The sequence below is a fragment of the Salmo salar genome, chromosome 09, assembly GCF_965601325.2.
Source record: "Salmo salar chromosome 09, fSalSal1, whole genome shotgun sequence".
Taxonomy (NCBI): Eukaryota; Metazoa; Chordata; class Actinopteri; order Salmoniformes; family Salmonidae; genus Salmo; species Salmo salar.
In genome coordinates this window covers 26,762,332-26,787,661 of record NC_138299.1, presented here as the reverse complement: position 1 = coordinate 26,787,661, position 25,330 = coordinate 26,762,332, and the positions used below count along the sequence as shown (strand labels likewise).

Genomic DNA, 25,330 nt, shown 5'->3' with positions numbered 1-25,330 from the left:
GCTGCTGGGTTTTTCAAGCTCAACAGTTTCCCATGAGTATCAATAATAATCCACCAAAGGACATCAAGCCAATTTTACATAACTATGGGTAAGAATGGAGTAAACATGGGCCAGCATCCTTGTAGGATGCTTTCAACACCTTGTAGAGTCCATGCCCTGACGAATTGAGGGAGGGGGGTGCAACTCAATATTAGGAAGGTGTTGCTAATGTTTGGTATTCTCAGTGTATGAATCAACCATGAATATTATTTATTTGTTTTGCATGTAAAATTACATAATCTATCTTAGATACCCCTAATATTTCGCTAGACGGCAGTGTGCCTTCACGACATAATGTAGTGTTAACGAATGAGGAAGTGATTCTATTTCTCCGTGTTTTTCTGCGTTAAAGCAAATAGTATGGGTATACTGACAAGATACATGTCTCTCCGCCCAAACAATGGGAGGGAGAAAGATTTTCCGCTGAGTTGGGCCTCTCTCTTCCCCTCTGCTTAACGTTCCCCTATTTGCACCCCCACACACTAGGTGGCAGAGTGCACTTTTAACATATGTTTGTGCCGTCATGCCACACTATTTATGCGAGCTACAAACAAAATACATTGACACTTTGGTGAGTAACGCCTCTCTTTTAAATGCAGATAAAATTGAAAATGTATTCGGCATGTCAGTTTCTATTTACAACAAGTGTACCAACATTATATGCACTAACGTTAGAGCTTGGCTAGCTAGCTAGCTACTGCTGGTAATGCATACACACGCCTAACTAGTAATGATCAGCCAGCTACTGGCTCTGTATTAAGATGTGTAGTTCTCCTTTTATGTTTACTAAACCCCTGAAAAACACTAACCTTGACCAATTGTTGTAGACAGTAACCGAGCCTGATCACGACTCTCAGTTCACATAGCTCATTGGACGAAGACGTCTTCTGTGGGATTTTGGTTAAGAGCCCCGACACTCAATCTGAACATTAACAGTCGTAGTTTACCCCACGGTAAGGTTTTGGATGTTTAAGGACCTTATCTTTCATATCAGCAAGAAGAAAACAAAGGTTACATTGATACACACTTTGATATGGATAGGGTTCATGTTCCCACTCAGGCCATATCTCAATGTTACAGCGCTTGTTTACAGAAAATAGACAGAAGTCAAGAGGTGACCACTTGTGCTAATTAGCCATCTAGCATGCACCTGGCTGTGTAGTTTTGTTGGATGGAAGCACCCATAGATGTATGGATCTGTGCAAAACTGCTACAGTAAGTGTATCTCTTTTATTTGAAGGATTAATCCTCGCGGATGCAGGATAAGGGCCATATGTTTCGAAAGCTGTATCGCAAGCAATGATTCTTGACGTTTCTAAACGCTAAAACACAGCGTCGGGATTGTAGTTAACGTGAGCCAGCCGTGGGCGAAGTTAATGGCTGAAGACTAGGGAGAAGGCAGATTTATTATTTAACCTTTATTTAACCAGGTAGGCCAGTTGAGAACAAGTTCTCATTTACAACTGCGACCTGGCCAAGATAAAGCAAAGCAGTGCGACAAAAACACAGTTACACATGGGGTAAACAAACGTACAGTCAATTACACAATAGAAAAATCTGTATACAGTGTGTGTAAATGAAGTAAGGAGGTAAGGCAATAAATAGGCCAATAGTGGCGAAGTAATTACAATTTAGCAATTTACACTGGAGTGATAGATGTGCAGATGAGGATGTGCAAGTAGAAATACTGGTGACGAAAGAGCAGAAAAACAAATATGGGTATGAGGTAGTTGGTTGGATGGGCTATTTACAGATGGGCTGTGTACAGCTGCAGCATTGGTAAGCTGCTCTGACAGCTGACGCTTAAAGTTAGTGAGGGAGATATGTCTCCAACTTCAGTGATTTTTGCAATTCGTTCCAATCATTAGCAGCAGAGAACTGGACGGAAAGGCAGCCAAACGAGGTGTTGGCTTTGGGGATGACCAGTGAAATATACCTGCTGGAGCGCGTGCTACGGCTGGGTGTTGCTATGGTGACCAGTGAGCCGAGATAAGGCGGAGCTTTACCTAACAAAGACTTATAGATGACCTGGAGCCAGTGGGTTTGGCGACGAATATGTAGCGAGGACCAGCCAACGAGAGCATACAGGTCGCAGTGGTGGGTAGTATATGGGGCTTTGGTGACAAAATGGACGGCAATGTGATAGACTGCATCCAATTTGCAGAGTAGAGTGTTGGAGGCTAATTTGTAAATGACATCGCCGAAGTCAAGGATCGGTAGGATAGTCAGTTGTACGAGGGTATGTTTGGCAGCATGAGTGAAGGAGGCTTTGTTGCGAAATAGGAAGCCGATTCTAGATTTGGATTGGAGATGCTTAATGTGAGTCTGGAAGGAGAGTTTACAGTCTAGCAAGACACCTAGGTTTTTATAGTTGTCCACATATTCTAAGTCAGAACTATCCAGAGTAGCCACAAATGTGCATGTGTCTGCTCAAACGGTCAGAAACAGACTCCATGAGGGTGGTATGAGGGCCCGACGTCCACAGGTGGGGGTTGTGCTTACAGCCCAACACCGTGCAGGACGTTTGGCATTTGCCAGAGAACACCAAGATTGGCAAATTCGCCACTGGCGCCCAGTGCTCTTCACAGATGAAAGCAGGTTCACACTGAGCACATGTGACATAGTCTGGAGACGCCGTGGAGAACGTTCTGCTGCCTGCAACATCCTCCAGCATGACCGGTTTGGCGGTGGGTCAGTCATGGTGTGGGGTGGCATTTCTTTGGGGGGCCGCACAGCCCTCCATGTGCTCGCCAGAGGTAGCCTGACGGCCATTAGGTACCGAGATGAGATCCTCAGACCCCTTGTGAGACCATATGCTGGTGCGGTTGGCCCTGGGTTCCTCCTAATGCAAGACAATGCTAGACCTCATGTGGCTGGAGTGTGTCAGCAGTTCCTGCAAGTGGAAGGCATTGATGCTATGGACTGGCCCGCCCGTTCCCCAGACCTGAATCCAATTGAGCACATCTGGGACATCATGTCTCGCTCCATCCACCAACGCCACGTTGCACCACAGACTGTCCAGGAGTTGGCGGATGCTTTAGTCCAGTTCTGGGAGGAGATCCCTCAGGAGACCATCCGCCACCTCATCAGGAGCATGCCCAGGCGTTGTAGGGAGGTCATACAGGCACGTGGAGGCCACACACACTACTGAGCCTTATTTTGACTTGTTTTAAGGACATTACATCAAAGTTGGATCAGCCTGTAGTGTGGTTTTCCACTTTAATTTTGAGTGTGACTCCAAATCCAGACCTCCATGGGTTGATAAATTGGATTTCCATTGATTATTTTTTGTGATTTTGTTGTCAGCACATTCAATTATGTAAAGAAAAAAGTATTTAATAAGATTATTTCATTCATTCAGATCTAGGATGTTATTTTAGTGTTCCCTTTATTTTTTGAGCAGTGTATTAACATGCGCGCCGCACACACAGCCTACTTTCAGTGGAATAAATCAAATCACATTTTATTTGTCACATGCGCTGAATACAATAGTTAAAATAAATATATATATACATACACACACAATATTTGGGGGGGGGGGGTGAAAATCTGGAAAACCTTTTGCTGGGCGGGCCATTTGGGAACTTTTTGTCAATTTGAGTATACCCACTGCAACACTGCATAGGACCGATGGAAAGACAGCAGTCATACACACAGTATGATGTTAAAGGATAAGCAGTCCATGAACTCGGACATAATAAGCCAGTAGATCCCAATCATAACAATACAAAAACGCAGCCATTCAAAATGTACAACTATTACTCCCGTTGCATGAAACATTTAGCACACAAAGTAACCAGTGACTTAAAGTGAAACTGACAGCATTTGAACTGCTTTGCAGATATGAAACAAACAGACAATCATAATATCAGTCAAGAGGTTTTAAAAATAGGTTATATTTGACTCCATGACATACGCTAAGGCATTGTTGGCAGAATGGATTAATACAGTTCAATGTATGATTAATATAATTCATCAATACATTTCTTGGTAGTCCAAAAAGTATTGTTATCAGGTTGTAAATTACATCTGGCCTGGTACATTGTTTGCTGCCTCCATTCGGGATGCACTGTTTCAATGACTCAATATTCTGGACAAAAACTGACAAATGTAACCAAGGCTGGGAATGTCAATACATTCAAACTAGCACGGGCAATGATCACAAGTCAGTCATAATGTGGCTAATGGGCTAACGTATCTATTTATGTAGCACGCTAAAAACAAGGAGCCTAATGTTAGCTAGCTAGCTGCTAGGAGAATGACATGCCATTGGAGGAGTGGCTGGGTGAGTGACTGACTTTTTCCTTTATTGTTTTTTGCTGGCTATACACCGCTAGAGAAGCAGGTTTCATTTGGTTAGCTAGCAAGAACTTGTACAACTATTATACAGTTAGCATATCGCTTGCGTTTGCAAATTCACTCTGGCTATCTACTTCAATTTCAGAGCACTCTCGTCTGTGTGCCAGAGCGCAGAACTGATGAATTTACGAACGCGGAACACCTGCTGAATATGAGTAAACGTAGGGTGAAAAAAGTTAGTTAGTCAAGAACGCTGTAGATGACATATAAACAGCCTAACCAGCTCAACTACGCCAAGTAAAATGGTCAGAGTGAGGTGTTCTCATTTGTGTCTGGGAGTAGCTAGCTAGCCAACTTTAGCCAGTTAGCTTGGGTGCTTGGTTGGGACAAGCATGCATTGGCAGGCAAGCTACAGAAGGAAGAGGAGGCTATGGTTTATGGTTTATCAGTGCAATTTTGACAGCCAACTAGCCAAAAAAGTTTGAGTGTTTATCTAATGTTCCTTCATTAGATTTGAGCTTATCTTGCTCTGGCTTGCTCATAACTGATGGAGAGAGAGTCTACCTTTTCATGGTTGTTTGGTCAATAGGACTGTAAAGTTCCAAAATGTAAGAGGACTCCTGTGGTGTTTACTTATTTGCAGAAATCCTTTTGGGTGTATTTTTTGGCGAATGCGTTCTAATGATCTAAAGTCGCGCTGTTTAACTGCCTGTAAACACACAGTCCAGTTCAAAGTGAATGATGGCAGGCCCGGGTGGCAAATGGCTTGTTTGTAAAGGTCTACTGTCGCTCTGATTGGCTACAGCGCAGTGGTCTGAGTGTTTTTATTCGGTTTTTATTTGCTGCAGTGTCTATTAATTGTCCAAATGCATGGCCACTTTCCCACTCTATATTGCTATAGAATTTTCACAAGTGCCTTCCCAAACACTCTAAGAATTTATGAAAATGACTAAGTGGTCGCTTATCAGACCATTTTAAAGTGTCATTCTTTCTGGGGGTGTATATGAACAGATTTGAATAAGGTTTCATATTGCTAAAATGCTGTCCGTTCCACTTTAAATGCAACAATGTTTCACACGCACACAAGTTAATTTCAAAGAGATGGCTAATGGCAAGCATGCTGCAGTAAAAAATCCAGTTCCACTCACCAGATGATGATCATTTGAAACTTAACATCTTGTTGAAAGTTATTCTTGAAAAGGGAGAAGCTGACAAATTAGCAACAACATCCTCTTTGATAACACCTGCTGCAGCCGCTGCAAACTAGTTAGCTAGACCGTGGGAAAACTACTGCTCACTATTGCGCCTTCAAGAAGGCAGAAGTTTCTGATCGTTTTTGTAAAAACGGTCCCACTTAGTCAAAATGTGATTGGTTGATTCCACTGTCACTCCAAAAATGTTCTAATACAGTTGTGTATTTGGCACATGTGACATAACATTTGATTTGATTTGAATGGCAGATGCCTTTTGTCTAGCTTCTGATGGCTTAGCCAATGGCTGACTTGGATAGCTAGATTTATCTCCCCAGAGACCAGCACAGGAAAATGCTGATTGGATTTTTTTTTTCTCTTTAGTGTTAACCCTTTCCTTTCTAACAAAACTAAAGAGATTAAATCAGAACATCATTGAAAATAATAATTATTGTTCCCCGCTGTGTTTGGGTTAGTAATAATTCGATGAGTGGCTCTATTTTCCCTCAGCATGCATTGTTTCACCATTCTGAATGTCTAAAGAATCCATATGTTCTGAAATATGAACACAGAAATACTGGACATTTTCAACTCTTATGGTGCTGATTTGACAATTACAATCATGGTCTTGACTCGGACTCGATTTGCTCCCGAACACAACGCTGGAGAAAATACACACATTTAAAAAAATATTTTTTAGATTATTAAAAAGTATTACATCTTGTGTGGACTTATACACTATGAGACTAAACTCGCCTGTCTGCAAGAGTTGAATATTGTTAGTTTGTGGGATATACTCTCTTTGTCTGACATCTATTTTCTCTTCCTGTAAGATAGCTTGAACAATAAATAGATGTATAATTCTACCAGCCAGGCGTGATCTACGTTCCATCTTTCTGGTCTTCCAACCCACCCCCAGGTACAGTAACAACATGTCTTCCGGCCCACCTCAGTCGCCCGCAGTGGCTAAGACAGAGGTGACTGTCGACGGAGAATGCCCTCTCCTCGCCGCCACCTTTGCCTACTGGGACAACATCCTGGGCCCGCGGGTGCGACACATCTGGGCTCCCAGGTGTGAGCAGTCACTGTTGCTGAGTGACGGTGAAGTCACCTTCCTGGCCAATCACACGCTGAACGGGGAGATTCTGCGCAGTGCCGAGTGTGGAGCGGTGGACGTCAAGTTCTTCGTCCTAGCTGAGAAGGGCGTCATCATTGTCTCGCTGATCTTTGACGGCGAGCTGAAGGGTGACAAGAACACGTGTGCCCTGTCCATTATTCTTCCACAGACAGAGCTGGCCTTCTACCTGCCCCTGCACACTGTCTGTGTGGAGAGGCTCAAACACATAATCCGCAAGGGACGCATCTGGATGCAGAAAGTAAGTGTTCAGATTTTAACTTCCAAGTCTATCCCCTACTAGGCCATCCCCTTAAGGCAGTGTTTCTCAATCCATCACTAGGGAAATTGACTTTATCGTTATAGCCCAGTACTATCACCTGAATCACCTAGCCTGCCATGCCGGTATTTGTCATTGACATACAGGGCTACAACATAATTTCTGTGCTGACATCAGAGATTGTCCACATCATGGAGCTGCTGTCCTCCATGAAGACACACAGTGTCCCAGAGGACATAGACGTGAGTATCAGAAGCCATCGTGCACATTTGGCAACACTTTCAACGTGCAAAAAATACAGTAGAGCTCACTATACTTTGCAGACCCATTTATGTTGCAACTTTGCTTTTAAAAGTTAGTGGGGTCTGAAATTGACAACCTTGATAAAGATTAGCAAAAATGACCTGAATAAAATGAATAATTCAAATACTAAGTATGCTAAAAAAAAAAAGGGAAGTAATTTTTTTACTAATAAAATTTCAGAGATTTTGTTGTCCTCAACTATTGACACCCCTGTCCTCAATACCTCACATTGCAAGGCTAATGGCACTGAGCCTTTTTCTAAAATGCTTTGAGTTGGAGAACACATTGGGATGGATCTTAGACCATTTCTCCTTCCAGATCCTTGATATCCTACATCTTGGCTTATGGACTGTCCTCTTCAATTCTAACCACAGGTTTTCAAGCAGACCTGATGAGTGTGAAATAACACAAGCGTAGACCAAAATGGACCTTTTTCCAGGGAAATGACCCAGGTCTTTTATTCAGGGGACGAAACAACAGAATGCGCCACGGCGCTGGGTAGCAATAAAACCAAACCCTAGCTCGTCTTCCGGTCCCTCTCTGCTACCGGACATCTAAGCTGTTTACCGGCGTATCCAACAAAAGAAAGCAGAAATCCAACAGTATTGTCAGGTCTACAGCCAAGTAACATCCGGTAGGTTCCTGTCCAGTGTGGGTTTGATATCCCTCCCAGTTATTTGTATTTTCTGCATGTCAGCTTTTTTATTTATTGATATTTATTTATAAAAAAAATATATTATTTAATTTACCTTTTTTATTTAACTAGGCAAGTCAGTTAAAACCTCTTACATCTAGGTGTTCCGCTAGTGGAACCCCGTTCCGCCAGCGGAACCCCTAGCCAACAGCCAATGGGATCGCATGGCGTGAAATACAAAAACCTCAAATGCGATAATTTCAATTTTTCAAACATACGACTATTTTACACCATTTTAAAGATAAGACTCTCGTTAATCTAACCACATTGTCCGATTTTCAAAAAGGCTTTACATCGAAAGCAAAACATTAAATTATGTTAGGAGAGTACATAGACAAAAATAATCACACAGCCAATTTCCAAGCACGCATATATGTCACAAAAACCCAAAACACAGCTAAATGAAGCACTAACCTTTTAATCTTCATCAGATGACACTCCTAGGACATTATGTTATACATGCATGTTTTGTTCAATCAAGTTCATATTTATATCCAAAAACAGCTTTTTACATTGGCATGTGATGTTCAGAACATGCATTCCCACCCAAAACTTCTGGTGAATTTACTAAATTACTCATCATAAACGTTGACAAAATGCATAACAATTATTTTAAGAATTATAGATACAGAACTCCTTTATGCAATCGCGGTGTCAGATTTTAAAATAGCTTTTCGGCGAAAGCACATTTTGCAATATTCTGAGTACATAGCTCAGCCATCATGGCTAGCTATTGTGACACCCGCCAAGTTCGGGGCACACTAAACTCAGAATTACTATAAGAAAAATGGTATTACCTTTGCTGATCTTCGTCAGAATGCACTCCCAGGACTGCTACTTCCACAAGAAATGTTATTTTTGTTCCAAATAATTCATAGTTATGTCCAAATACCTCCGTTTTGTTCGTGCGTTCAGGTCACTATCCAAAGGGTAACGCGCGAGCGCATTTCGAGACAAAGAAATTCAAAATGTTCCATTACCGTACTTAGAAGCATGTCAAACGCTGTTTAAAATCAATTTTTATGGTATTTTTCTCGTAAAATAGCGATAATATTCCAACCGGACAATAGTGTATTCATTCAAAGAGGAAAAGAAAAAACAGCGTGCTCACGTGAATGCGCATATGCAATCTCTTTGTCGCTGACAAACTGAGCTGTCTCTCTGCCCAGAGACAGAAGACGCCTCAATCCGCTTTCTGAAGGCTTTAGAGAGCCTTCGAAAGTGCTACGTAACCCCACAGATACTGTAGTTTTGATAGAGAATAAAAATAACTACAAATTCTCAGACAGGCCACTTCCTGCTTGGAATTTTCTCAGGTTTTTGCCTGCCATATGAGTTCTGTTATACTGACAGACACCATTCAAACAGTTTTAGAAAGTTCAGTGTTTTCTATCCAAATCTACTAATAATATGCATATTCTAGTTTCTGGGCAAGAGTAGTAACCAGTTTAAATCGGGTAAATTTTTTTCATCCGGCTGTGAAAATATCCCAGACAGGTTAAGAACAAATTCTTATTTTCAATTTTCAATGACAGTACCCCTGAACAAGGCAGTTTTGGTCTGGAGCAGCAAGGACTGCTGGGGCGGCAGGTAGCCTAGTGGTTAGAGTGTTGGGCCAGTAACCGAAAGGTTGCCGGATTGAATCCCCGAGCTGACAAGGTAAAAATCTGTCGTTGTTCAGGGGCAGAACGACAGATTTTTACCTTGTCAGCTCGGGGATTCGATCCGGCAATCTTTCGGTTACTGGCCCAACGCTCTGACTACCTGCCGCCCCAGCAGCTCTTGCTGCTCTAGACCAAAAAACTGATCTGGCCAGATTAAAACAGCCACCACCCAATCTCCAAGTAGTAGTTTTCTCAGATCTGTATTCAAATAGTTTTAAAAAGTAATACTTTCTGAGATGTGTTTTCAAATAGTTTAAAAAATAAGTTATTTTTGGGGATCTATATGCAAGTAGTTGTTCCCCTGGAAAAATTGTTACTTTCCACAAACCATAGTTAAAACTATAGTTATCTCAGGTCTTGAAAACCCCATGTTTTTAATTGAAGAAGGTAGTTCATACGCGTGGACGTAGGATATCAAGGATCTGGAAGAATTGTGTATGGAGGAATGGTCTAAGATCCCTTCCAATGTGTTCTCCAACTCATAAAACATTTTTTTTTAAATGCTCAGGGATGTTACCCTCGCAAGGTGAGGTATTGAAAACGGGTGTCAATCATTTTTACCCCTACCTTTTTGAGAAAGATTATTACTTGTAAAACAAAATCTCTTCTCTGAGCAATTATGTTAGTCTAAAATAATATTCCCCCTTTTTTTTGAACATACACATTTTTAGCTATATTGTATTTATTTTTTATAGTCATTTTTGCTCATCTTTATCAAAGCTGACAATCATTTCTGACCCCACTGTATGTCCATGAGGAGACGACTATTATGCCTGCAGTTCACTGTCACATTATCACATGGGTATCCAAGAATGATATCCAACTAGTTTCACTGGTATGTTAAGTCTTGCACAGCTTTCATTACCAGGCAAAAACCCCAGTTGAAAATTAAACTAAAACCTCAAAGCCTCCACAATTTCTGTGAAAAAGAAAACTGAAAGTTCTAACCACTGAGGCTCCACTGAAGCTTTAATTATCTTTTTGATGTTCATCAATGAGATGTAAAAATGTATGAAGTCACACACAATTCCACAATAATTTGAGGATTAGACTACTCAAATTCGGGCAATAACTACTCTCTCTGTCTCACTACAGTTACAGTAGGCAAACATTTTTATCTTGTCCTTCATGTTGAGGACTATTTCACCAAAGAACTCTGTTTGTTCCATCTGTGTTAGATCAAGGACACCATCCTAAATGATGATGACATTGGAGACAGCTGCCATGAAGATTTCCTGCATAAGTAAGCACTTTTATTGTAGGCCTATCTGCTTCATTCTGAAAATTGGAAGCATCTGCCTGTAAGTTGTCTACCTTTTTTATTTTTTCTTCTCTTATTTTTTTTTTTTTTTACAGTACCCAAAACCATTCTGTGACTATTTAACCATAGGAAAATTATAAATATTGCAATGCAGTGTTGACTAAATTCAGCTCTGAGACTGATAAGTAATCTCTATTAACTAATGTTGCCAACAAGTGGAAAACCCTGCACATTATCAAGAAACAACCTTGAGTGCCCCTGCTTTTCTTTTTGTGGGATAGTCACAGGGTTAACAAAAAAAATTCACTCTCCTTCAGGTTAACAGCTTTTCTCTCCGTTTTATCCAAACTGGGTTGGTCCATTAGGTGCACATTGCTTACTTTGCACATTATATTTGTGATGAGATTGTAGTTATCAGGGGAATGCAGTTATGCACCACCTGAGAAATCTGTCTAAACATCATTATCTTAACTGCCTGTGGAGATGACAAATACACTGCAAGTCATCATTTCTTTACTCAGCTTTTAAGTGCTCTTGCAGTAGTCAGGAAACACTTATGTCACTTTAGAGACATATATTAAAGTCATATTTTTATGACAAACACGTGGACACATTTTAATACATTTTAATGTTCTCATTATGGTAAATTAATATCAAGTGACTATTCCTCATCTTTGTCATTAATAAAAAAATACACACAAATGAAATTGCCTACGTCTCCCAGGGCAATCAGTTCTCATCTCCAAACGTGTGGCTGCTCCATGGTGGTCGGAAGCAACCCAGAGAAAGTCAACAAGGTACTGACAGGCTGCCAATACTCTGTGCTTAACACATACATACATGCATACATGCATACAGCAGCCAATGTATGCATGTATGTATGTATCAGCATATCCATTCACACTCATGCACACAGTAGTTGTATAAAAATGTTCTATACACAGGTGTGTCTGCATATGTTATTGTGTATCTACAAAAAAATTGCAGCATACAAAATCTGACATTGCAGGTTAACACGCGCACACACCCACACTCTCCTCCAAATCCTCTCTCCCTCACTAAAATGCGGATGTGTTGTGAGGTATTCCACGTTGATATTTATTTGTATTTTCTTGTGCTCCAGATAGTGCGAACACTGAGCCTTTTCCTCACCCCTGCTGAGAGGAAGTGCTCTCGGCTCTGTAAAGCTGACTCCTCTTTCAAGTACGACACAGGACTGTTTGTACAAGGCCTCCTCAAGGTACCATGCCACTCTAAATTACAGTTCTCTAATGCTGGTCCTGGAGAGCCAGTGGATGTGCAGGCAATTTTTGTATATATATTTTTTTGCACTAAAAACGATCTTCGGTCCAATGTGTTCAATGAGGGTTACTTAAATTTGTTTTCTCACATCTTGATTATCCCATTGTAAGTGCATGCAAATTAATAGTCATGCAAAGTAAGTCTTTTATTTCAAACCAAGGCCTCAAAAAATGAACAAAAGGTCATAGCTTAAGACTGCCAGTTTGGCATTGTGATCCCCCTCATTACTCTCCCCCTCCTTCCTCCAAACTAAGGACTCCACAGGCAGCTTCGTCTTGCCCTTCCGCCAGGTGCTGTACTCGCCCTACCCGACCACGCACATCGACGTGGACATCAACACGGTGAAGCAGATGCCACCCTGCCATGAGCACACGTACAACCAGCGCCTCTACATGCGCTCGGAGCTCAGCACGCTCTGGAAGGCGGCCAGCGAGGATGACATCGCCCCCGACGCTGTCATTCACACCGATGAGTCCTTCACCCCCAACCTGTATGCTTTCTTCTCTCCTGTTCTGTTATTCCAATTAGATTGGAATTGCCTGTGTTTATTTAGATGCTTAACAGCATTGATTGATTTATTTCCTATGTATCAAATTTGTATGTCTTGTTTACATTAACGTTCATGAAAGATGTGGATGTTATTCTGTTTTTATGACCACTAAAAGCTCCATTCTTTTCTCAGAAATATTTTTCATGATGTTATGCATAAAGACACTCTGGTGAAGTTATTTATAGATGAGGTAAGACACCAGAAAAAAGGAAGCAACAATATTTGTGGTGCTGAAAAATGGTCTCCTCATATGTCGACCTTTTTGTTGGCTTGTCAGGGCCAACAATAATAGTTGATTCTCGGTTTTGTTCCCAGGTGTTCATGCTGAAGCCAGGCCTCAATCTGCGAAGTACTTACTTAGCACAGTTCTTGCTGATCCTTCACAGGAAGGCTCTCACGCTACTCAAATACATTGAAGATGAAACGTAAGTTACCTCCCGCTATGGAAGAAGATGTAATTGGTTTCAATAGGACTTTTGTCCCAGCACAGCAGGACACCGTGTAATACAACTTTTTCTATGTTTGAATTCCCCACCCACAGGCAAAAGGGAAAGATGCCTTTCCGCTCCTTGCGCAGCTTGAAGACAGACCTCGACCTGATGGTGGAAGGCGACCTGAATATTGTCATGGCTTTTGCTGAGAAGCTGAGGGCTGGACTGCACTCCTTTGTATTTGGGAAGCCATTCTATACCAGTGTACAGGAGCGAGATGTGCTCATGAGTTTTTGACTCTTACTCTTATCCTCATGACTTATGTTTGTTTCTTATCTTTAATTATTTCTTATTATTGTAGCATTGTCAATAAGGAACCTGCAAGTAAGCATTTAATTGGACGGTGTATACCAAGGTTATTATAGTAAACTAAAATTGTAAAAACAATATAGTAAACAAATAAAAACATATGCTGAAATGTATAATTGACTGCAAAACGAACTAAAATAGAAGCCATCATAAATGTTTTTTTTTTTCTCCTTTTAAACAAATCTAATACGATGTAACCATTTTTTCTAATGGGATTTTTGAGCTTCTGAATATGCCGATGTTTCAAATGGGCTTAGTTTGTGCATTGCTATCACTAGCTAACAGGGAAGAAATCTGAGGGTGAGCACAGAGCTGGGCTAAGCTAGAACAGCTTGTAAAGTTGGAGCCGTTCACAATCTACAATGACAAACTTCACTGACAGCCAGTCGCTGTCTGATGTGGTGCCATGCCTTCTCACTTGCAATCTACTACTACTGGGGGAGAGAGCGAGAAAGTCACCTCCGGCAAGGATGGCTGTTTATCCTAAGCTGTGGCACTGGATCTGGTTTCTGCACCTGCATCCCAAGAGTTCGTGGAGAGAATATTCTTTGTCCGTAGACAACTGTCATCAGGCTTGAGAAACCGAACAACCACCTCTCTGGAACGCAGTCTTCTTGAAGATGAACCAGAAACACGCTGGCTGGCTTTGAACTGATAGATTTGTGAATGTGTTGCTTATGTTTTTGCTGTTGCAGCCATTTTTCTTAACCTATTTGAAGGGCTTAGTCATTGATACATGTTTAATGACATCCCCAAAAAAGCAACTATAGACCTACAACACAAATGGCTCCTGGCCTCCTACACACAGGCTGCTTTCTGTCCCTAAATCTAAAAACAATAAATTGTTTTATCAAACAAACTAAATAAAAACTAGTAAACCAAGTCTGATCTAACAAACTAAACTGAATTTCAAATTAAAAACAAACAATAGAAATAACTAATATTAAATCACAAAACTATAATAACCTTGATGTTTACCATGTGTATCCTGTACATAAGACTAATAAAACTTAACTCTATCATGTCTTGAAATGGGTAAGACATTTACATGTGATTTGTCCAAAAGCTGCCTTTTATTAGAGAGGCAATTTCTGTCCACTAAAGTGTTTGAAATGTTCAAAAACAATACAGAATGTCCAAAGGTCCACATTTCAGATGTTGAATTTTTGGAGGATCTCTGTCCCATTTAATTAAAGTCCAAACACTCAATGTCTTATTGAAAGCGTGAGTCTGGTGTCTTCAGTGTCTGTGTGGTACAACAAGCACTTGACGGGACTTCACTTTATTTGTGAAACTTGAATGTTTGGATACCTTTCATATCAATGTTAGCACACTGATTGTACAACATGTTTAATTACATGGGTTAATGTAGTCTTTCTGTTGACTGACAGACCACAACAGCCATGTCTGGGTTATGAACCATAATTGCCCTTTGCAGTGCCAATACTTCACGCTTACATGGTAGCCTACTGTAGAGCTTTAGGTTGGCAAAATGATAATTATAAGAAGGACAACTTCATCTGATGCACGTATGGTCAACACACCCTCTGGTTTTGTTATAATGAACCATTTGCATGAGATATGGTCTGTAGCCTTGAATTTGAGCACATTGCAATTATGGATATGTACTGTAGGTCAGCATGCATGCTGATTGTTGACAAGAGACAGGTTATTTTTAGTAATTGTTTCTAACATGTACATCTTGATGTGTATAGAATGAATTATTAACGTAACTTATGAGGTATGTGATACACCAGGCCATATATCGGTATCACGTCTTGCCATACTTGTCATCATATAGTTGCCATTTGATGACATGATTCTAAATGCATCTTAATGTTTTATTTTATAGCAACTTTGACTCAAGTGGCCTTAACTTATTTTCTCACAAACTTTCATTGGCAGATGTGGTTTATGGCGTATGCCAATTAAACCTTAATGTTGTTCACCCCACAGGCCTTCATGCTGATGCAGTGTTCAAATTTTATTCTAACATTTGTCAATGCATCCATGATGATAATAAATAAATGTGTCAATACAAAATGGTATCCATATTTACTACAATTAGTTTACACATTTACTAGTCTTACAGAATGTGCATAGAAACGATGTCTAAATGATTGACTTTCCATATTTACGTTACAGCCTTATTCTAAAATAGATTTTAAAAAAATAATAAAAATCCTCAATCTACATACAATACCCCATAATGACAAAGGAAAAAACAGGTTTTTAAAAATTGTTGCTAATTTAAAAATAAACATATCACATTTACATAAGATTCAGACCCTTTACTCAGTTCTTTGTTGAAGCACCTTTGGCAGTGATTACAGTCTTGAGTCTTCTTGGGAATGACGCTACAAACTTGGCACACCTGTATTTGGGGAGTTTCTCTAATTCTTTTCTGCCGAGGCTCAAGCTATGTCAGGTTGATTGGGGAGGGTTGCTGCACAGCTATTTTCAGGTCTCTCCAGAGATGTTTGATCGGGTTCAAGTCCGTGCTCTGGCTGGGCCACTCAAGAACATTCAGAGACTTGTCCCGAAGCGACTCCTGCATTGTCTTGGCTGTGTGCTTAGTGTTGTTGTCCTGTTGGAAGGTGAACCTTTGTTCCAGTCTGAGATACTGAGCGCTCTGGAGAAGGTTTTCATCATGGATCTCTCTGTACTTTGCTCCGTTCAGCTTTCTCTCGATCCTGACTAATCTCCTAGTCCCTGCCGCTGAAAAACATCAACACAGCATTTTTAGTCTGATATGACCTGTCAACTGTGGGACCTTATAGACAGGTGTGTGCCTTTCCAAATAATGTCCAGTCAATTGAATTTACCACAGGTGGAGTCCAATCAAGTTGTAGAAACATCAAGAATGGTCAATGGAAACGGGATGCATCTGAGCTCATTTTCAAGTCTCACAGCAAAGGGTCTAAATACTTATGTAGATAAGGCATCCTTTTTATTTTTAATACATTTGCAAAAATGTTTAACCTGTTTTCGCTTTGTTATTATGGGGTATTGTGTGTAGATTGAGGAAAAACATTAGTTTAATCCATTTTAGAATAAGGCTATAATGTAACAAAATGTGAAAAAAGTCAAGGGGTCTGAATACTTTCCAAATGTGCTGTATACAGTACATTACATAAGACAATGTTAAAAGACGTGATTGTACGATCAAACATTTCATACATAAACGCATTAGATCAGGGATCATCAACTAGATTCAGCCGCAGGCCAATTTTTTCTTGAGCAGGGGCCAGATTGACCACAAGAAGCCTAAACATATGTAATATTTGACTAAAACAATAATTTCAAACTTTGATTACATTTGGGGACATTGCCTTGCTTAGGGTGCCGTCTTTTGGATGGGACGTTAAAATCAAATCAAATTTCAAAAATCTAATCAAATGTATTTATATAGCCCTTCTTACATCAGCTGATATATCAAAGTGCTGTACAGAAACCCAGCCTAAAACCCCAAACAGCAAGCAATGCAGGTGTAGAAGCACGGTGGCTAGGAAAAACTCCCTAGAAAGGCCAAAACCTAGGAAGAAACCTAGAGAGGAACCAGGCTATGAGGGGTGGCTAGTCCTCTTCTGGTTGTGCCGGGTGGAGATTATAACAGAACATGGCCAAGATGTTCAAATGTTCATAAATGACCAGCATGGTCAAATAATAATAATCGCAGTGAACAGGTCAGGGTTCCATAGCCGCAGGCAGAACAGTTGAAACTGGAGCAGCAGCACGGCCAGGTGGACTGGGGACAACAAGGAGTCGTCATGCCAGGTAGTCCTGAGGCATGGTTCTAAGGCTCAGGTCCCCTGAGAGAGAGAGAGAGAGAGAGAGAGAGAGAGAAAGAAAGAAAGAAAAAGAGAAAATTAGAGAGAGCATACTTAAATTCACACAGGACACCGGATAAGACTGGAGAAATACTCCAGATATAACAGACTGATCCAAGCCCCCCGACACAAACTACTGCAGCATAAATACTGGAGGCTGAGACAGGAGGGGTCAGAAGACACTGTGGCCCCATCCGATGATACCCCCGGACAGGGCCAAACAGGCAGGATATAACCCCACCCACTTTGCCAAAGCACAGCCCTCACACCACTAGAGGGATATCTTCAACCACCAACTTACCATCCTGAGACAAGACCGAGTATAGCCCACAAAGATCTCCGCCATGGCACAACCCAAGGGGGGGCGCCAACTCAGACAGGAAGACCACGTAAAACAGGTGTCCTGACTCTGGTCATTCAAAATCCCATGGCACTTATTGTAAGTATATGGGTGCCTCGAGAAGTGGGTATAGTTACATTTTGCAGAAAAAAATACAGCTCCCCTGGCAAAGGAAAACATTTTTTTGTAATTATATGAGAAACAGTGACATACACTCTGAATGACCTAAAATGATAAATCTCCTATTGGTCTTTCACCGTCAGTCCAATCCAAGCTGTACTGTGCAGTAGGCTAAAAGTAGGCCAACTATTGAAACAAACTGTTTCAGAAATTCACAGGTTTCTGTTTTCATTCTGAAAGTCACACTTTTTTTTCACAGAAAAACTAAATTGTATTTTTTTAAGCCCATAACAATTCTTTAAACACACCAGGAGACCCGTTTTTGTTGTTGTTGAGTAGTTACCCTTTAATTCAAGCGTGCAGGCACCTAGCACTATTGTTTGATTAGTGGTGTTTCTGTAGCATAAGATGGAGTTTGCAAAAGGAATGGCCACTTGATTGATGCAAATAATCATCATGATATCATTCTGACATGGGCATGGGCTACCATCAAGCAGAAGACGGTTAGGCCTACCGCATCGCTATATTTTTCCTGTTCCTTAATTGTTTGAAACCTGGATGTTTTACTTCATTTTATGAGGCATGTCTTACTTAAAAATAGCCTATAGCCAAAATCACACCATAGAACCGTGGAGGCACTTATTTTTATAAAGACTCATGCGTTCCCCTGTTCTATTGGTTTAATTTCAACTTTATTTCATTGTCTAGCAGCCATAGGCATTATCTTAATCATATTAGCAACCCATGATAGTTGTTGCATCTTTAAATCCCCCTCTCTTTCTAACGGATATTTCCATCTCTGTCCATGAAACCACCTGCATGTGCGGTGCGAATTTTAGAATGGTATTTTCCAGCAAATTGCATTTTGGAACGTTCACGCTTAGGCCTACTGCCGTGTGTACATTTCTGCGCCTAAAATTAAGAAATAATAGTTTATCAACATGTTAAGCTAAACATTCCGATCTGTTCTATCAGCCCTATTGATTGATACGCGTTTTCCTTCACTACTTTGATAAGTATCAGTGGCGACACTGAAAAATAAGCGGGTATACCTGATTATACCTGCCACTACAACATTGGGGTGTTCACCCTTGTGTCATGACTAAATTCCCAACCTAGCCACCTAATCATCCCCCTCATTCCTAATTTACATATATCACTCCTTTACCTCTCCACCTGATAGCTGATGTATGGTGAGCGTTCTGGAACAAAAAATGGTTACCATGCATCACTAAAGTGTGTGCTACACATTGATGGCGGATGAGGGGAGTTTCCCCCTACTATGTAAAGCAATTTGAGTACCTCAGCTGGTAGAAAAGTGCTATATATATACTGCTCAAAAAAATAAAGGGAACACTTAAACAACACAATGTAACTCCAAGTCAATCACACTTCTGTGAAATCAAACTGTCCACTTAGGAAGCAACACTGATTGACAATAAATTTCACATGCTGTTGTGCAAATGGAATAGACAACAGGTGGAAATTATAGGCAATAAGCAAGACACCCCCAATAAAGGAGTGGTTCTGCAGGTGGTGACCACATACCACTTCTCAATTCCTATGCTTCCTGGCTGATGTTTTGGTCACTTTTGAATGCTGGCGGTGCTTTCACTCTAGTGGTAGCATGAGACGGAGTCTACAACCCACACAAGTGGCTCAGGTAGTGCAGCTCATCAAAGATGGCACATCAATGCGAGCTGTGGCAAGAAGGTGTGCTGTGTCTGTCAGCGTAGTGTCCAGAGCATGGAGGCACTACCAGGAGACAGGCCAGTACATCAGGAGACGTGGAGGAGGCCGTAGGAGGGCAACAACCCAGCAGCAGGACCGCTACCTCCGCCTTTGTGCAAGGAGGAGCAGGAGGAGCACTGCCAGAGCCCTGCAAAATGACCTCCAGCAGGCCACAAATGTGCATGTGTCTGCTCAAACGGTCAGAAACAGACTCCATGAGGGTGGTATGAGGGCCCGACGTCCACAGGTGGGGGTTGTGCTTACAGCCCAACACCGTGCAGGACGTTTGGCATTTGCCAGAGAACACCAAGATTGGCAAATTCGCCACTGGCGCCCTGTGCTCTTCACAGATGAAAGCAGGTTCACACTGAGCACATGTGACAGACGTGACAGAGTCTGGAGACACCGTGGAGAACGTTCTGCTGCCTGCAACATCCTCCAGCATGACCGGTTTGGCGGTGGGTCAGTCATGGTGTGGGGTGGCATTTCTTTGGGGGGCCGCACAGCCCTCCATGTGCTCGCCAGAGGTAGCCTGACTGCCATTAGGTACCGAGATGAGATCCTCTGACCCCTTGTGAGACCATATGCTGGTGCGGTTGGCCCTGGGTTCCTCCTAATGCAAGACAATGCTAGACCTCATGTGGCTGGAGTGTGTCAGCAGTTCTTGCAAGAGGAAGGCATTGATGCTATGGACTGGCCCGCCCGTTCCCCAGACCTGAATCCAATTGAGCACATCTGGGACATCATGTCTCGCTCCATCCACCAACGCCACGTTGCACCACAGACTGTCCAGGAGTTGGCGGATGCTTTAGTCCAGGTCTGGGAGGAGATCCCTCAGGAGACCATCCACCACCTCATCAGGAGCATGCCCAGGCATTGTAGGGAGGTCATACAGGCACGTGGAGGCCACACACACTACTGAGCCTCATTTTGACTTGTTTTAAGGACATTACATCAAAGTTGGATCAGCCTGTAGTGTGGTTTTCCACTTTAATTTTGAGTGTGACTCCAAATCCAGACCTCCATGGGTTGATAAATTGGATTTCCATTGATTATTTTTTGTGATTTTGTTGTCAGCACATTCAACTATGTAAAGAAAAAAGTATTTAATACGATTATTTCTTTCATTCAGATCTAGGATGTGTTGTTTAAGTGTTCCCTTTATTTTTTTGAGCAGTGTATATATAAAAATCCAATCAATTATTATTTATATACAATCACATGTCTCTATTATGCCTAGGAATATTTGGGAACATATTTCCTCATTTAAAAATCAATTGGAGCTGATTCTGGGGGTTTTAACAGTATCATATCCAAAAATGATATTCCACAAAAGTTGTATTTTTGTTGATTTTGCGCTCAAAACACCGCGGGACAAATAAAACGACCCGCGGGGCAAATTCGGTTCTTGGGCTGCCAGTTGGGAAACCCTGCATTAGATGGTACTCAGGTCTGGCATAATAATAAAAACATTACAGTTGATACGCTGAAATAAATGTCAATCTTCAAAGTGGGTTGTACTTTGTCAAATTCTTTGTCTTAATTGGTTGATTTATCGCCCACGATTTACCCATTGGTCGAATGTTGGGTTTGGTGTCTGTGAAAGGATGAACTGTCAACTAGTTTGCTGCCATGCAGATATTTTGGAGAGCTGCTAAGGATGTCTAAAAGAACAAAGGAATAGTAATTCCCGAAGAATTGGCGCAAAATGAAATCTAATGTCATACAACGTATATTAAGGTTTGTGGTCTCTTTTTGCCCTTAGACTTTCTATAAGGATAAAGAATACCAAGTTGTTGGTTGCGGCCTGTTGTAACATACTAACGTTACAGTAGCTAGCTATCGTCAGTATCTTACCTGAAGCGGTGGGGAACCACGGCTGTCAAATATGTTACGAGGCAGACATGGCGCAGCAATTGTCTGTCGGTTTACATTACATTTCCCCATATTTATGTATTTTGTTCATAGTTTAAGTTAATGACCTGAGAATACCGCAAATCTCAAATGAATTGTTTGCGGAAGGCCGTACAAGCTAGCGCTCGTGCCCACAACAAACAAATCTAGCTAACATTAGCTACTAGCTAACTAAGTAAATACGTTTTCAGAACGTTCATCACGGGTTAGCCGGGGGGCCTTCACCTGGTCGTTAAATACTATCGATCTGGGGACCCCAGGCTAAACATCGTCGTGAACAGCAGCTAGCTGTATTTATTGCAATCCATGAAAATGGTGATGGAATAAGTCGCTAGTGCAAGGTTAAACGAACCTTGCCTGAGCACCACAGAGTTGATTCAAATAATCAAAGTTCGATAATTTCATTGTTTGAATCAGCTGTGTAGTACTTGGGCAAACACCAAAATGTGCACCCCTTTGGGTCCTCAGAACTTGCAAACAAATAGTCATAAATTTGAGTATTTCTATCACATAATCAGTTGGCTAGCTAGTACAAAACTATTTGTCATGAAGGTTGCTTCACTGATTGTGCTGTTATCAAACATCCAATTTTCTACTGCAACATGTTTGTGCCTGTCTTGAAAGATTCAAAGAATGAATCCTCTTTTGCTGTCTGCGTGAGATGACTTGCTGTCTGTATGACACTGCTTAAGCATACTGGACCAACATGATGAGCCTCACTGACACAAGGAAATAACAACATTGTCACGTGATGTCCTAGGTTGAAAAAGTAGATTTTCAGATAGTGTGCCTGGCAGGACCTAGATAGTGTTCTATTTACGTCATAACTGTTGCTCAGAATCTACTACCATGGCATGCTTCGTATCACTTTACTCAGATCTGATTCATCAACTTCCTGTAGTATTAGGCGTTCGATCACTCTGAACTTGATCAGACAAGCCTGATTCACAGTTCACACATTTACATTTTAGTCATTTAGCAGACGCTCTTATCCAGAGCGACTTACAGTAGTGAATGCATACATTTCATACTTTTTTTTTTTCCCCACACAACCGAACTAACACACAGGAGTGTTTATGAACGGCAGTGCTTTTGTTCTGTGCATTTTTTTCCCCTTCTACACAGCATGATCTAAGGTGGATTAGGTAGGGATTTGCTTGTGTGTGTTCACAATTACTGACCTCTTTTTCTGCGTAACAACTGGACTACACCCACACCATGCTTGTGCGTTGAGCCGTACTCACACACGGGTAGCTAAGAGGTTTCACTCTTGCCCCACTCAACATGACCTGCCTGAGAAACTGGGCCCCATTCAATCCATACTTGGAAGTGTCCAGGTTAAACAATACTCTTCCAGTATTGTTGGAGAGCAAGCTTACGCCTGAACCACAAGGGCTGCAGACTAGGCTATGTCTGGTCAGTTTAGGGTCGTTTCTTCTGATTTCAAACACTTTTTGAACAAATCTTTTGTATACATATTTGCCCATGGTAGAAGAGGTCAGAAAGTAACTTTTTGGACCTGAATGCCAAAACATTTAGGAGAACAAAGTTGAACCATTTTGCACACCCCACCCTATCATGAGACATCCATGTCTTCAACACTGGAAAATATAAACGGTTGAGTTTGATTATCATTTAAAAGCTTACAAACCGGGTTGTCAAACTATTTTGTAATTTCTAGAATTTAAAAATATATAAAATATTTACCTTTTTTAAAGGGTCAATCTGAAGTTGCTACATTTAAAAAAAAAAATGATATATGAATGATGCATTCATTGATTCATGAAAATAACTTCTTATGAAGGTCTCATGAACCCAAAATATAAGCTTGTTTTACTCCAACGCTTGTAAACAAAGACTGTATACCATCAAAACATGGTTAAAACTAATAATTTTGTTATCATGGATGGTCAGTCCTTGCATCCATAGCTCTGTCTATGAATTTGATTTCTCGAGCCCAATCCCTCAGCTTTTTACCTTAACAGTGGCGAGGAGGACACTTTTGTAATTGTTTCAACTGCTAATTTCCGCTTTCACATCAATTATCTAAAAGCGTTTAAAGTCAGATTTTCATTTTTGAATATGTTGTAACTTAGCCTCTGCTGAGTCCCCAGCAACTGGATGTTCCTGTTTTCAGGGGAAATGAAAGGGAGCCTATGACGCTACTTCTACTTTTGGATGTTAACTCTTTACACGTACTCGGGTTGAAAATGGCAGATTTGGGCATTAATAAGCATCTAAATTGGAACGTAGTGGCTGTACAGCAACATGCTATACATGACATCAGCGTTCTGGCTCTGCACTTCACAGCGCATTATGGGGTTTGACTGACAGCCGTTCTGAACTTGAGCACCGCGTGACAAGAAGTTGCCTCCATCCCTCCTAGTAATTGGGCAACTTTTGCAAATGTTTTGTTTTGAGTGAGGGAAATGCTGTAAATTAAGCTGACTTGATGTATTTTTGAAAGATCAGATGTTGAGGATTATAATAATTAACATTTTGATCTCATACAAGTAAGCCAAACACCTGTGAGTCCAAATGTACACTAAACATTTCCAAATCATAAAACTCATGTCATATACATTGTCAACATTTATGATCTCTGTTTTGATGTACAGTTACAAGATTATATGTTTTCACACCCTGGGGTTGTTCTGAACAGAATGAGCATATGTTTGTTTATTGTGAAGAAAATGACCTGCGGCATATGCTCATGAATGCACTCATGACTCCTTTCTATGCGAAAAAATAAAAAAGTTGAATTGCCTTGTGAAAGCTTAACACTGTAAGCTTGTATTTTATAACTTAGCCAGTCATGTTGGCAACAGAACAAGCTTTCAAATCATGCCCATCTTCCCTGGATTGTGATTTTATAATTGGCTGTTTTTGTATTGAGTAAAGAACGACAATAATTGTGTGATGGTGGGAAAGCAGGGTTGTGTTCCAGACTAAACAAATACAAGTGTCCTTGCTGTAGTTCTTCAACAGCTAGGAGAGTTAAATAAAAACATTTTTTATAAAAAAAAAAAAGTATAAAGTATAGTTCAAGACTCATCTTTGAGTCATAAAAGTGCAATCAAATTGCTTAGGAACTGTGTACTTTGAAGAGGTGTGTGGCCACTTAGACACATTTTAGTCTTCTCACTCACAAATTATATTTAAATGATGTACCAGTTAAATTGCAATATTCTGAAGGGATATGTTCACAGAATGAATTATATTTCTATGATTGAAATGACACTGACCTAGGGCTGTTGCTGTGACCTTTTTACTGCCACACCGGCCATGAGTCATGTTGGCAGTCAAAATCCACATGACCGTTTAATCACGTTAATTAGGCTCTCTCCAATCTGATGCTGCTGATGGTCATTAGTAGCCTACCAAACTTGCTAACTGCCTGGTACTCAGCACTCTATTGTCCCTCTAATCACTCTGACATCAATGCAAATGTAATCAAAAATCTAATCAAACACTTCATGAGAGCCCATGAGCTTATGTTGCACAACATTTCTATAGGCTATGCAATTGCGTGAGAACCGAGTAATGGCCTCTACTAAAAAGTGGAGAATCAGCTTTCTATAGGCTAGGCCTACTATATTTTAACTTTCCTAATATTAATCATGTTGCTTATATTTACAACAGGAGGATAGCCTACCTGGCTGGCATGAAAACAAACTACAGGGAAAAGCGTCCTCTATTAGCTATTTAAGTGCATAGATGACATGTATTTTTTTCCCCCGCTGCCCCTGTTTCGATACAGGTGCATGATAGTGGTCCATTTTAAATCAAAACAAATTTCACACACAAACTCAGGAAAAAAAAGAAACGCTCCTCAATGAACCATTAACAATTAATGAACATGCACCTGTGGAACGGTCATTAAAACGCTAACAGCTTAC

The 25,330-nt window shown here is 40.9% G+C and overlaps 2 protein-coding genes and 1 long non-coding RNA gene across 26 annotated transcripts in view; 2 read left to right on the top strand and 1 right to left on the bottom strand.

The window, feature by feature from the left end:
* The first annotated feature begins 483 nt into the window (after positions 1 to 483).
* LOC106610941 (guanine nucleotide exchange factor C9orf72) lies at positions 484 to 14,718 on the top strand. 4 transcript variants are annotated; one of them, XM_014210633.3, is made up of 11 exons: positions 592 to 610; positions 867 to 992; positions 6,448 to 6,904; positions 7,069 to 7,164; positions 10,762 to 10,826; positions 11,569 to 11,641; positions 11,968 to 12,084; positions 12,401 to 12,636; positions 12,829 to 12,886; positions 13,012 to 13,121; positions 13,238 to 14,718. In XM_014210633.3, the coding sequence occupies exons 3-11, from the start codon at positions 6,461 to 6,463 to the stop codon at positions 13,422 to 13,424; spliced, it is 1,386 nt and encodes a 461-aa protein (XP_014066108.1). In that variant the 5' UTR covers positions 592 to 610; positions 867 to 992; positions 6,448 to 6,460; the 3' UTR covers positions 13,425 to 14,718. The 4 variants fall into 4 exon arrangements, with proteins under 4 accessions (XP_014066105.1, XP_014066108.1, XP_014066107.1 ...); XM_014210630.3 differs by lacking the exon at positions 867 to 992 and having other exon boundaries at positions 484 to 610; XM_014210632.3 differs by lacking the exon at positions 592 to 610 and having other exon boundaries at positions 651 to 992.
* A 741-nt stretch (positions 14,719 to 15,459) lies between these two features.
* Positions 15,460 to 23,743, bottom strand: LOC145858006 (uncharacterized). Of its 2 annotated transcripts, none has more exons than XR_014378732.1 (2): positions 23,139 to 23,743; positions 15,460 to 17,308 (listed from the first exon to the last, which is right to left on the bottom strand). It is a non-coding gene; the product is annotated as an uncharacterized LOC145858006 (long non-coding RNA). The 2 variants fall into 2 exon arrangements; XR_014378731.1 differs by lacking the exon at positions 23,139 to 23,743 and adding an exon at positions 21,375 to 21,594.
* The window catches only part of LOC106610942 (bridge-like lipid transfer protein family member 1), an 88,116-nt gene continuing 83,881 nt past the window's right edge, over positions 21,096 to 25,330 (top strand). For all 20 annotated transcript variants that reach the window (XM_014210638.3, XM_082955697.1, XM_082955696.1 and 17 more), the window contains exon 1: positions 21,096 to 21,257. The gene's annotated coding sequence lies outside the window, so the exon portion shown is untranslated. The remainder of the gene's footprint in view (positions 21,258 to 25,330) is intronic.